Source organism: Heteronotia binoei, chromosome 15 (assembly GCF_032191835.1).
Source record: "Heteronotia binoei isolate CCM8104 ecotype False Entrance Well chromosome 15, APGP_CSIRO_Hbin_v1, whole genome shotgun sequence".
Taxonomy (NCBI): Eukaryota; Metazoa; Chordata; class Lepidosauria; order Squamata; family Gekkonidae; genus Heteronotia; species Heteronotia binoei.
The window spans coordinates 42,455,633-42,470,223 of record NC_083237.1 but is presented as its reverse complement, the minus strand read 5'-3'; the positions used below and the strand labels follow the sequence as shown (position 1 = coordinate 42,470,223).

Genomic DNA, 14,591 nt, shown 5'->3' with positions numbered 1-14,591 from the left:
CTTTTCAGCCCTCCCAAACCAAATGAACCAATGAACCACAATTCGTACAATTTTTTTTTTAAAAGGAAACAAAATCAACCACCAATTTGGGCAAGCCAATGAACCACGAAGCAAAATGAACCACCGTTTTTGCATTCCCTGCCCATCCCTATGCAGAGTTTTTGTGGGCAGAGCATTTTTGTATGTTATTTTCTTTTCTTCCCCCCCCCCCCCCAGCATTTTCAACAATTTTGGACTATGGTGTTCAGAGCTATAAGGTGCACAAAACCGAGGAGCACAGAAATGTATATCATAACTAAAATAAATGTGTTATTATTCTTGTTATTTATGTATTTACCTTTTAGCCAAAATAACTACTATGGAAGAATAGGGGGCACAATTTTATTTTCTTGCCTTGGGCACAAAATTAGCTAGTTAGGCTCTGTTTGTGTTTAAATATCTTTTTTAAAATTTTCTCTCCTGGGCAATCATATCTTGATACATTAACATTTGTGTGTTGCTGCATTAGAAGGTTGGGTAGTGTGTATGAATATATGCACAATCTGGATTATAGTTTGCTCCATGAATTTTTTAGTAGTTTTTATTCTGTTTTTCTTCCCAGTGAAGATCTGGCATGCATATGCTGGAACAACTGAAAAATAAAGCAAAACAGAACTCAGCAAAAATGTGCACAGAGTATGTTCTTTGTTAATTCAAATTGCACACAACAGAGTTTATTTTAACCATCTGTAAACAGAACATCATTAAGTAATGACAAAACTCTGTAGCAAAACATAGAGAGGATTGGATAGAAGTAACCTCTTCCTCATAGCAACAAAACAACTCATGAGTCAATAGCTTGGCATGGCACAACAGCAACCACAGAGTGTAACCAAACCAGCCACTATCTTCTGTACTGCTGAAAAGTAGCATATCAGAAACAAGTAAATTTCTCCACATTCCCTACACAATCATTCCTTACACATTCAGAGGTTTTTAAACAGAGGCTAGATGGCCATCTGACAGCATGAAGATCCTGTGAATTTAGGGGGAGGTATCTGTGAGTTTCCTGCATTGTACAAGAGGTTGGACTAGATGACCCTGGAGATCCCTTCCAACTCTATGATTCTATGATTCCCTTTGGGATTAATAAAGAGAAAAGATTACAGAGGTCCAGAAGAATGACCACAAAAGGCACAAGAATTGATACAGTCATATTATCTGCAGTTGTGAAAACTACTATGTGGAACAGGCACAAATTCACTCCTCACCCTAAAATGGCACAGGGGGAATATTCCCATTCCCATCAATTGCTAAGGGGACTCTTGGGCAGGGCAAAGCTGGAAGTTGCCTTGTACCCAACGGGAAGTCAATGGGTGGATGACTGTTTAAGCTGCCCCCTAATGTTAGGTTTTAATACTAGGCAGAATTTTTTACCTAATTCCTCAGCTGAAAAAGAAAGCACAAGGAATTTCTCAAACACATACAACATGCTCCGAAGGGCTTCCAGTTGACTGTTTGCCCACCCAGTCGGAATGAAGAGGCTGACACCGTATGTTGAATAAACAGGGCTGCTTTATTTAAACAACTTGAACGAACTAAAAACTGGCAAGGGGTAAGGCCTAACAAGACAAGCCCTGGGGTCAGCCTCATGACCCTGCCTTGTCCTGAAAATGGGCGAGCCACCCTGCCCCCAGCACGAGCCCAATATATTCTGGGTGGTGCTGAGCAGACAGGCCCAAACTCCACCTCCACCTAGGCCGGCATCGATCCCACTGGAAAGATCCTCCCTGGTGAGGTTTTGTCGTGATCAGCACTCCCAGCATTGAGCCGTAAAGCCCATCTGTAGTTCATACAGACCACCTGCACCAAAAGGTGCTGAGCCATAGGTGCTCCCCAAAAACACTGTGGCCCATACCTCATCCTGCCAAGCGACCAACTAACAACTCCTCCCCATCTTCCTAACACCATAAGGCAGTACAAGGTAGGCAAAAAACAACTCCACATAGGCCAATTCAGTGAAAATTAAAAAATTCCTACCTGGCCCCTAATAAGGCGACCGGTAAATAAACCTGTACTGCCAAGCGGTGGGTGGGTGGGCTGAGAGCTGAAACGATCTGCGACACACTGGGCGGGGCCGGGGCTTTTATAGCCCCGACTCCGCGCCCAGCAGCAGATTCCCGGATGGCCGGGACATCGCTCAGCCTTCCTCCATCTGGGTAGGCAACAGTGACCCCCCAGCCTATCGCTGGCAAAGCCAGCCATCTGGGAGGGGCCGGTATCTTGCTTGCAACAAGTTACTTTGGAAGCAAGTGACCTTGTAATTAGTCAGTGTACCACACCTGGGAGTAACTGAAGGAGGACATATGGCTAAATTGATAGGAACCCCATGTACTAAGAAGTTCTGTACAGTTGGTTCCCTTTTGCCATCCACTGGTCAAATAACATGGTCAAATGCTACCAAATCATTTTTTAGATGCTTGGGTAAGGAAGCAGTGGGTCATGGGTGGAATTCAAACTCCCTACTCTGCTTGCCATGCTGAAAAACTGGTTGGTAGATTATTTTGAAAGACCTGCACAAAAGAAAAACAGCAGCAGCAGCATGCATGCATGCTCTTTTGGACTGTTAAGTATGTTTGAGGATCAAAAAATGAAGGCATTAATGCAGCTCCTGTTTGAATTTCCACATTAATGGTCTATTTAAACAATTCTGATATGCAGAGCACACAGTGAAGACTGGGGGAATAGAAATTAATTGGGCTGTATGAGAACATCCATGTGCAAAAAAGCCACTTATGCAGTATTGCACAGTTAGGGAGGAATACATTGAAGCAACTTGCTGAACAGCCACTGATAACTAAAAAGCCAGCTTCCTGTTTGCAGCTATTTGAGTGTCCCTATATAACTCCCCAGGAGCCCCAGCACTAACTGAAGAACCGTATCCGTTTGCCATCGTATAACAGGCTTCTTCCAGCACATAGAAAGCTAGATGCCAAAGGCAGGAATTCTTTGTATTCGCATCATGTTTTAAAATTATTTTTCAATAATGCACACCTTGATTTCCCCACCTGGAATCTGAAGCAATACTGAGGAGGCCCAGTTTTGCCATATCAGCAACTGATTGTGTGAACTGAAACGGCATCTGAAATATCAGACAGCATGATAATACATGCTGAGTGGAAGAAAATTCTTGCCTACAGAACAGTCAGCATCACCAGCGATTCTCATTTGCCATTTACAGTTTCTTTCTGTTTTCAGACAGGTGTTCTATGCCCATGAGAGCTTCAGAGCTGATGCAATTGCTTTATTACATCAGTGTTTCCTGTAGAAGTTATGTAAAGAACCTATGGATCTAGAGCTGAATGTAACTCAATATGAGCTATATCAGGGGTGGCCAAACTGTGGCTCAGTTGGGAGCCACATATGTCTCTTTCACACTTACTATGTGGCTCTTGAAGTTCTCACCACCCCATTGGCTGACTTGGAGAAGGCATTTCTCTCTTTAAATCACTTCTCCAAGCCAAGCCAGCCGGCAGCTTGGAGATGGCATTTAAAATTAAAGTTGGTTTCTTTCCACTCACTTTTCACTTCTGTTGTTGGTTGCTAGGTCTGGCTTATTCTTAGGGTTGCCTGGAGACTTTGAGGGTGGATCTGGGAGAGGGTGGGGTTTGGGGAAGAGAAGGTCCTCAGCATGGTACAATGCCATAGAGTTCACCATTCAAAGCAGCTATTTTCTCCAGGGGAGCTGATCTCTGCCAGCTGGAGATCAGTTGTAAAGCAGAAGATCCCCAGGCCTCACCTGGAATCTGGCAACCCAGTCCGTAAGGACGATCTGTTGAAATAAAGACACTTTGAACATGTACTGATTTATATAATTATAAACTGCTCATATTATATTTCTTATATTTATATTTCTCCCCAATGGGCATCTAAAGCACCTGACAACTTCATTCTGCCATTCTCCATTTTATTCTAGCTGCCAACCAGTGCAATCCCCCAAAGAGTTACACCTTTCTAAGCCTGCTGACTTCAATGAATGTAAAATGAGTGTACTGTGTGTAACCCAGGCTAGCCTAATCTCATCAGAGTTTGGAAACTAAGAAGTAAGTAAATTTTTATTTATACCCCGCCCTCCCCGCCGAGGCAGGCTCAGAGCGGCTTACAGAGCATGATACAGTATCATGGTATGACAATAACAGATAAAATAAATCAACGATATAAATACAAAATCTAAATTAATTTTAAAAATAAGCTAAAACAGTACAGTGGTGCTACAGTCTCTATTTATCCAGGCAGCGTAATATTCATTCTGGTTACGTCTTAAAGGCTTCTTGGAAGAGGGCAGTTTTGCAGGCCCTAAGAAACTGGTTGAGGTCCCGTAGGGCCCCCACCTCCTCCGGCAGCTGATTCCACCATTGGGGCGCTTTTATAGAGAAGGCCAGCTCCCTAGTTGTTTTAAGTTTGGCCTCCTTAGGCCCAGGGATTTCCAAGAGATTTTGTGAGCTGGAACGCAGTGCTCTCTGAAGGGTTCTCCATGGTTAGTACTTGGATGGGATACCACCAAGGAAGTCGGGATTCCTATGCAGAGGTAGGCAATGGCAAACCACCTCTACTTCTCTTTTGCCATCTAAACCTCATAATAGGGTGTCCATAACTAGGTTGTGACTTGATGAAACATCCCTCCTAATTTTTTCTTCACATCAACCATCTTGTGAGGGTGTGACTGAAGGGGAGGGACTGGCCCAAAGCAAGCTTCCAGGGCCAGCCCTAGACTGTCTGGCACCATAGGCAAGGCTAACTTCTGGGTGCCTCCCCCATAGCACTGATAACATCACCAAGTCATATGGGACACCCAATATGGTGCCCCCAGAAGGCCAGTGCTCTAAGCAACTACCTAGTTTGCCTAGTAGCAGGGCTGGCCCTGCAAGCTTCCAAGGCAGACTGGGGATTTGAACTTGGGTCTCCCAGATCTGAGGAATCTGAAACACTTTTCATTTTATTATTTTACAAAATTCAGGGTAGTTCCTCATGTTGGATCAAAAGTCTGCATTTCACTAATGGTAGAGCCTTCTCCGAGATGAAATTATGCCTGCTTCTGGTACAGGAGCTTTTCACTACTGATAGGGACCTTAGTGGGGTACAGTGCCAGAGCCCACCCTCCAAGCCATCCATTTTCTCTAGAAGAACTATCTCTGTAGTCTAGAGATGAGCTGTAATTCTGGGGGATCTCCAGGTCCCACCCAGTGGTACTTATTTCCATCTGTGGCATTTTTGAGGATATAGCAGATTTATAGTTGCCTCATAAGCAGCCTTAAGGTGTCCACTTCTCAAGGAATGTTTGTCAGGGTTAAATGAAAGCCATGCTTGGGAGCCTCTCACCCTTATAAGTCAGACAAGAAGTAACAGAGATGTGGGGTTTTTGTGTGCTGTGGAATCATAGTCTCAGAAAAAACCCACTGTCTGAGAATCTTGTCAGGTTTTTCTTTTTCCTTGTTCAGCACAGCATAAAAGCAATCTTATCTTCCTGTGCTTTTAACAATAGATTGCCACCCTGCTGCCAATACTGTTTCAGTTGGGTTTATTGTTATAGAATGGAGTGTTGTGTGCTAAAATTAACTTTTTCTGATCTTTGGTTTCGGCTATTTGTTTTATTTTTCTCTTATATTCCTTAGCAGTTGCTCACAACTGAAAGGTTTATTTGAAAAATACAAATAATTTCTGCCCTTCATGTTTTCACTTCCTTTACATTCTCTATTATATCCCTTTATGTTTTCCCATTAGATAGGGGCTTCATTTCTACTTTTTGTAAATTTAATTCCTTTACGATATAATCGCCTTTGAAAGATCTTTGAAAAGGGAAGGGGGGAAATCAGGAAATGTAATTATTTGTACAAAAAGTTTTAGTTAGGATTACCTGTTCTTCCTGAACAACAACATTCAGGGATTTAGGTTGGGCCCTATGAGCAAGACACTCAAGGTTCAAGAGAAGCACACAGCAAAGTTATACAGCACATGATTGGGCAGGGTTTAGCATTCTATTTCTGCATGCTCTCTTGTTGCAAAATCACAGACCTTCCCATGCCCTCCATTTGAGAATCCAGAGCCTTTTTCTAAAACCCATAACACCAGAGGTAGGTGTGGGAGCAGAACAAGGGGAAAGATGGATCATTTTGGGATTTATGGGGTCCCCTGGGGCAGAAAAAAACAATTGCATAATGGGTCCTTTGCCCATTCTGGTAATAGCATGAAAGGTTTAATTTACAAAAAAAAGTTGTATTCAGGTTATGTCATTTAAAAATCTTTATAACCATTATAAAAGCTAGTTGAATTAGGCTCCAAGTTTCATAGCCATCAGCTTCAATAACAAACATGTTTCTAGTTATCGTTTCCCCCTAGCTGGGATTAAAGTTCTCTCTCTCCAAAACAGATTCCTTCTCAAATCCTTCTAAGGCAGACAGGAGACAGGGTTCCGGTTAGATCATTAATTTAATCTCTCATCCATAAAATGGACTCAGGGTGGCATATAAGTGAGCTTTAGTCAGGATTTTCAAAGTGTCTGTCTCCCCTAAACAAACCTCTAGTGCTCTCAGTGTTTTAAAAATCACATAGGTTAAATTGGGGACAGTCAATAATCTATTTATCTAATCCCTAGACTGCCTGGCTCTCTAGGCAAGGCTAACTTCTGGGGCTCCCCTCCCCTGCACTGATAACATCTCCAAGTCTTTTGGGGATCATCTGATTTGGCACCCCCAGAAGGCTGGCACCCTAAGCAATCACCTAGTTTGCTTAGTGGCAGGGCTGGCCCTGCCAAAGACCTGTGTGGTATGAGGGTTGGGTAACTCTACTACCATCCAACCCAAAGGATATTTCTTGACAGCAGCTGGTGTAAAACAGACCTAAGTGATCTTAATGTGTTTCCACTCAGAGTTCTCATTGGTGGACTACAAATCCCAGTCAATCCATCAGTGTGCCTTGAGGTTGGGGCTCCACCTCCTACCCTCAGCAAAATTGGGCTCTCCTAAGCAGCTAAAGCTTTCCAAAGGTGTCATCATAAATCATCTAACTGTTATGGTTAGAGAGCTGGGAATAACAGCAATGTATCAAACGTGAGATCGTATCATCCAATAACAAGTTCCTTCCTGCCCTCTTTATGCAACTAGTGTCATCTAGTTTCAGGAAGGGAATGATGAAATGTACAGTCTCATGCAGCTGGGCTTTAATTGCTCTGTTGTGAGACCAGGGAGAAATGAGAGACAACCCAAGCAACTGCCTGGCCAGATATTATAAATCCTAATAACTCAAGGATCTTCTATTTCTGCTTTGCCTATCCGGAGTGCAAAATCAACTTAAAGAAAACAGGAAGATGGACAGAAATGCATCTGGGAAGGTAAGCTGAGCCTCTAACAGCTGTGCACCTGTTCTGCTGTTATCTGTATAGCATTAAAAGTACTACTTGTTTATAACGCTGCTCTTCTACTTGCTGTGTAGTGATAATCAGCCATGGACTTGTCTGTACATTGCTTCTGTGCCACTCCAATGTAACACTCAAGCGGGTGAACGAGAGCCAGGACTGAAGCATTTCAGACCTCCAAAGTAAAAGACAATGGATTGGATCCTGCCTATTGTCCTGCTGCTGCTAAGGGAGGAAGAAATCCCTTTGGACCCCCCAAAAAGGCAATGCTGGGGAATCATGGGATTCGCATTGGGCAAAAACATACACACACACACAGGTGTGACAGGGACTATAATCAAGAGAATTGAACAAGATCTAGCACAAAAAAGCTGTCTGGATCCAATCCCTTGTGGTCTGAGAAAAAGGCAATGCCAGCCACTGTGCAGAAACTGGAATCAGTCTTTAAATTAATTGCCCCTTTCTGGGATATTGGTTTTCCTGAGTGATGTTGCTGTATGTTATCTGCTGCTTACTACTTTGCCAATAAAATATAATACATTAATACAAATAGTAGATACATTTTAATGACATTGACAACCTACTAAGTCTGCATACATGGCGTGCTATTTTCTATTTGTTACCATTACACAGAGGTCCTTTTAATTTTTCTGCTATACTAGTTTGGCAACGTAAGTGCATTTTTCTCATACCTGTTTTGTGCATATTGACAGGGAAAAATCCGGATTTCTAAGAGCCTCTCATCAGGTGAAAAAGAAGCTGTGGCTTATAGAAGAGAATCAGTGAAAAAGGGGCTTGCCAAACTTGGAATCTCAGCTGATGTGGTAGGTTTTTTTCATGTGTCTGCCTCAAAGATCCTTTGCCACAAGACTGTGTGCCTGGGTAAAGTACTATCAACTCACAGCCAATTTATAGCAATCCCATACCACATGGTGTCTTTTTCATGTTTACAAATGATCCCTTGATCTAATTCTAATTAGGAGGGAAATGACATTCTTGCAGGATTTAGCATGTATTTAAAAAAAGCAATTGATATATTGACACATTGAAATGTAAAAAAAGGCATTAAAAATATGCCCAGATTTCAGCTTTTCCATCAAACAGTTCAATGTGTAAATGGAAATTTAAACTCTGAAAGTAAAAAAGATGGGTTTTGTTCAGAAGTAGACTGATTGGTTTAGTGTTCTTTGCACTTGGCCTCAGTTCAAATATTAAATCTCCGCTGCTATAAACACTCAAACACTGCCAAAGGCACAAATATCATTTCATGCCAATGATGCTTGTAAAATCCTAAATAACACAGCATGCTGGCTATTGAGCACCATCAAATAGCATGTATTGAAAGCACATCAATCAGCCATTAAAAGAACGTCAGATAAAATTGTAATATTCAGATGTTTACTAGGAAATATTATTCTGTGGAATACATTCACTGAGTTCTAAAGTATACAGGATTTAATCCAGAAGATCACAAGTATTAATATCCTATTTGCACCCAGGAAAAATTCTCACAACCGTTGATCCCACAACAGTGGAGCTGAACTGAAGCTATTTGCCCCCTCAGTCAGAAGAATGAGACAAACAAAGTGTATTGGGTAAATAAACAGGGCAACTTTATTGGACAAAACATGGCATGGGGCAACCTAAGCTACCAGACAGGCCAAGGGAACCCCCTGACCCTTCCCTGTCCAGATGGGGCGAGCCACCCAGCCCCTGGCAGTAGCCCGTAAGTACCGGCTAATGCCAGGCTGGCAAAGGCCAGGTATACCCTCAACCAGCCAGACCCCCATTCAAGAGCAGCCTGCCAGAGAAGGGAACCCTATAGCGGGCATCCCAGCAGAGAGCCGTACAGCCCAGCTGCCGTTCCATCCCGCCACACTCCCTGAAACACTCCCTAAACCGAGGGCGCTCACCGGTTACCTACATAGCCAATAAAACTCCTGCCAATTCAAACTTACCAACTAATATTCCCAACTGCACTGCAAACAGTACAAGGTAGGCAAAACACATCCCAACCAGTGCCAATCAGTTGCGATGAAAAAATTCCTACCTGGCCCTGAACAACACGGCGACCGGAGAAGACTGTACTATTGCTGGGTGGGAGGGTGGGCGAAAACGCCCAGAGAAACTGCGCCATGGAAGGCGTGTCCTGGACTTTTAAGCTCTGAACCACACCCCCCCCCCCCGACATCCCTAGATGGGCGAGGAAGCATTTGCCTTTACTCCATCCGGGGAGGCAAACACGACCCCTGCCCTAAGCCACCGTACCCTATGGTGAGGAAGCCGCAAGTGCCCCATGGCATCACATAGTCGCCTCAAAAAGGCCCTGCCCGGGGCCACAATTTTGCATGCAAAGTTGAGGTGTCCTACCACCTGCTGGAGCTCGAGCATCGACACTTTGCGCTGCTTCTTGAGTGAGGCTAACTGCACTCTAAGACCAGCCATTTTATGCTTAAGCAGCCGTGAAGCTTGCTAATAATAATAAGCTTGACCACTAATAGAATTTATTATAATTTATTGTTAATTAATTTACTGGAAAATTCAATCAGTCAACTGGTAATTAGATTTTTTATAATATATATTTTTATATACTAGAATGTATTTATCTTTATGATCTCTTAGCTTATTAAAAAGGATGGGGTGGGAGGGAGTATATTTTTAATAATGCTGGGAAGGAATAAATTATAGATATTTTGTAACAAATTGACTGAAATAGATTGGGAAGGGTAATTAAATTAATTAATTTAAGACACAGGTAGTGGGCCTAGCGGTTGAAACCGGAGGGGCTGGTGAGGGGGTAAGTTAAAACGATAGGCCTGGAGGAAAATCGGGGAGTGACATCGGAGAATCTTATCTAGTGCAGGTGAAAATGTCCAGCCAAGGGATTCCAGTGCTCCTGGGGAGGGGAAGATATGATGGTGGGAGTAGACAGAAATATAAAGGAAGGAGACAGAGACAAAATGGGGCTCGGCCACCTTCCAGTCTATTTCCCATCCCAACGGTGGCAGGTAGTGGGACCAAGAGGAATTGCTCGCCTCTGTCATTGGTGTTATGCAACGCCAGGTCCATAAACAACAAGACCGCGACCCTGAGGGAGTTTTTACTTCAGCAGGATGTGGACCTGGCTTGTGTGACCGAGACCTGGGTGGGGGATGGGGAGACAGTAGCTCTCTCCCAAATGGCCCCTCCGGGATACTCGGTCTTTCACCAATCATGGATCAGCGGGTGGGGGGGAGGGGTGGCGCTACTCATATGGGAGGGTTACTCCTTTCAGGCCTTCCCGGACCCAAAGATTGATGGTATTGAATGTACCGGTCTAGCATGGGATGTTGGAGAGGGTTTGGCAGTTTGGCTGGTGTACCGTCCGCCTAACGCACCAGCCAACACCTTACCATCACTATTGGAGGCAGTGGCGGGCTGGGCGTTGAGGTTCCCGGGGCTTATGGTCCTGGGTGACTTCAACGTCCATGCTGACGACACGGCCTCCACTCAGGCGATGGACCTAGTGTCTTCCATGGCGACACTGGGGCTCTCTCAATTTGTCACGACTCCCACGCATCAGGCCGGGCACACACTAGACCTGATCTTTGCGTCTGGGATTTTGGTGAACGATATCGCCGTAGAAGCGGTACCATGGTCGGATCACCTAGCCCTTAAGGCCCGTGTGGGAACGCCACCCCAACCCTGTATGGGCGGAGAGCCTATTTTGGCTTGCCCCCGGGGCCTGATGGACCCGGAATGGTTCCAAATGGCCCTGACGGATCCTTGGCCCACTAGCAATTCCCTCGATGGCCTTGTGGAGACCTGGCAAGACCGACTAACCAGGGCCATCGATGAAATAGCACCCCAGCGCCCTCTGCGCCCTCGTGTGAGGCTGGCCCTATGGTACACCTTGGAATTGCGCCAGCTGAAACAAGGGCTCAGACGACTAGAGAGGCAGTGGAGACATACTCGGGACGAAGCAATGAGAACATCCTACAGAACGTTTATGAAGTCTTATGAGATGGCAGTCAAGGCTGCAAAGAAAAACTACTTTGCAACCAAGATTGCATCTGCAAACTCGCGCCCAGCACAATTGTTTAGAATAATTGGGGACCTTATAACATTGCCACAAGGCAAACCAAATAATAGAGAATTGGAGATCGGCTGTGAGGCATTTGCGAAATATTTTGCAGATAAAATCTCATTGCTCCGTCAAGACCTGCCTACCACCTTGGAAACAGTGAGCGAAATTGAGGCTCCGTGCCTGTCTTCGGGTTTGGTACTGGATCACTTTGACCCACTCAACCTGGAGGAAGTCGATGGGATCCTCTCTGCTGCTCGCCCAACAACATGCGATTTGGACCCTTGCCCCTCTTGGCTGATTAAATCTTGCCAGAGGGAGCTCCAATGTCCTTTACAGGACATCACAAATAGATCCCTCACAGAGGGGCATTTCCCAACCCCTCTGAAAGAGGCGTTGGTCCGCCCTCTCTTAAAAAAATGTACAGCAGACCCGGCCGAATTGGCGAATTATCGTCCGGTGTCTAATTTACCATTTTTAGGTAAAATTATTGAGAGGGCAGTGGCGTTGCAGCTACAGAGGTTTCTAGATGACGCTTCGATTCTTGACCCGTGCCAGTCTGATTTCCGACCGGGCCATGGGATGGAGACGGTGCTGGTCGCCTTGGTAGATGACCTTCAGCGACAACTGGATCGGGGCGGCGCTGAGGTACTGATGTTATTAGACCTGTCGGTGGCATTTGATACAGTCAACCATCAGCTGCTAAAGCGCCGCCTCGCCGACATTGGGGTCGGGGGGTTGGCCTTGCAATGGCTTTCCTCCTTCCTCTCAGGTCGGGGGACAAAGGGTGGCTATTGGGGGTGAGCATTCCCAGAGACACACACTAAATTGTGGGGTGCCTCAGGGAGCAGTTCTCTCCCCAATGCTGTTTAACATTTATATGCGCCCCCTTGCCCAGATTGTCCGGAGGTTTGGGCTGGGTTGCCATCAATATGCAGATGACACCCTGCTCTATCTGCTAATGGACGGCCAGCCCAGCTCCGCCCCGGGTAATCTGGATCGGGCCTTACAGGCTGTTGCGACGTGGCTCAGATTGAGTGGGCTGAAGTTGAACCCAGTGAAGACAGAGGTCCTTTGTGTGGGTCGCGGCACCCCGGGAGGGGAAATAGCTCTTCCAACTTTCGATGGCACACCATTGAAACCAGCGCGCCAGGTAAAGAGTTTGGGTGTTTTACTGGAGCCTTCATTATCAATGGAGGCCCAGATAGCAGCCACTGCCAAGTCAGCATTCTTCCATCTGAAGCGGGCAAGGCAGTTGGCCCCCTTCCTGGAGCACCGTGACCTCGCAACAGTGATCCATGCAACGGTCACCTCAAGATTGGACTACTGTAATGCCCTCTACTTGGGGCTACCTCTGTGCCGGACCCGGAAGTTGCAGCTGGTGCAGAACGCGTCGGCCAGGCTACTGCTGGGGCTCCCGAAATGGGAGCACATACGGCCGGGGCTACACGGACTGCACTGGCTACCAATTACACACCGAGTCCAGTACAAAGTGTTGGTCATTACCTTTAAAGCCTTATATGGCCGAGGACCAGCCTACCTAAGGGACCGTCTCTCCCCATATGAACCCCAGAGGGCACTGAGGTCAGTCGGAAAAAATAAAATGACTATACCTGGGCCGAGAGAGGTCAGGCTCCAGAACACCAGAGCGCGGGCCTTTTCAGCTGCGGCCCCTGCACTGTGGAATCAGCTTCCGGAGGAAGTGCGGGCCCTGTGGAACCTTGACCAGTTCCGCAGGGCCTGCAAGACCATCCTTTTTAAACAAGCATACACTGACATCGACTGCTGAATTGCTGTAAATGAGGAATCCGCCATCTACATTACTATGGAACTACTTAAACTGGCAGAACCAGCGTCAGAATATCACTATCGCTGCCAGATAAAGATAAATTTAAATTAACTTAAATTATGTATTTTAAATATACCATCTGTTTTTTATATGTTTAATCTTTTAATTGCTAAATTTAAAGTTTTTATCTATTAATGTAAATGTATAGAATGCTGTTAGCCGCCCTGAGCCGCTTGTGCGGGGAGGGCGGGATACAAATAAAATCTATTATTATTATTATTATTATTATTATTATTATTATTATTATTATTATTATTATTATTATTATTATTATTATTATTATTATTATTATTATTATGTGGTGTCTAGCTCAATACCTAAAAATGTAAGCACCGAGCTAGGCCCTTCTGTCTTTTTGTGTGCCAATGGCATACTTAGCTCCCGCGCCAGCTCCTGAAATGACCGTAATAACCTGGCACATTGCCCCAACCCCGCCGGGCCCACAAAAAGGTAGTCATCCAGGTAATGAACAGTATCACCTAGCCCCGACCTGTCCCGCAGCGCCCATTCCATAAAGGAACTGAAACCTCAAAAACGGCACAGGACACCGAACAACCCATGGGTAAGGCCCTGTCCATGTAAAACTTTCCTTCAAAACTGAAGTCCAGAAGGTAAAAGTCATCCGGATGAACTGGCAAAAAGCAAAGTGCTGACTTAATGTCGCATTTCACCATCTCAGCCCCAACACCACACCCCTGCACTACTTTGACCGCTTGGTCAAATGAAGTGTACCTAACCGAACAGAGAACATCAGGAATGGAATCGTTCATGTGCCCTTCGGATAGGACAAATGGTGTATCAAACGGTATTCCCCTTGTGCTTTCTTAGGCACCACCCCCAAGTGGGATACCCATAAAGTGGGCACTGGCGGAGCCTCAAAGGGTCCTAGGACCCTCCCTTCTGAACACTCCTTGGCTATTTTTGCCCTTACTACATGCTCCATATCTACCACCAAAAGAAGATTAGGAGCCAAGCAAGGTACCCTAGGTCCCAGGTATGGAATCCAGAACCCGGAGGGAAAGCCCTTCAATAAATACTCCCAATCTGCCACCAGGGGATATTTGCCAAACAATCTACTGAGTACCTTCAGTCGGATGGGGCTGGGCCCCTTTACCAGGTGGTTGCTGGTTACCTCCCCCCCGCCACCAGGGCATTTAGCACCTGCCTTGGGATTTGACCGGCTGCAGGCTGAGAAGGCGTGTGACCCACCACACAGTGGGCACTCATGCTTAAATTTACAGGGCTTCCTGGAACACATGCCCTTAGATGTGAATTCCCAACATAACAGC

The 14,591-nt window shown here is 45.4% G+C and overlaps 1 protein-coding gene across 1 annotated transcript in view; it reads left to right on the top strand.

The window, feature by feature from the left end:
• Window positions 1-7,058: 7,058 nt before the first annotated feature.
• The window catches only part of LOC132584047 (cytosolic phospholipase A2 gamma-like), a 37,150-nt gene continuing 29,617 nt past the window's right edge, over window positions 7,059-14,591 (top strand). Inside the window, exons 1-2 of the mRNA XM_060255833.1 lie at window positions 7,059-7,366; window positions 8,104-8,214. Coding sequence (XP_060111816.1) covers window positions 7,343-7,366; window positions 8,104-8,214 — 135 coding nt within the window. The 5' untranslated portion in view covers window positions 7,059-7,342. The remainder of the gene's footprint in view (window positions 7,367-8,103; window positions 8,215-14,591) is intronic.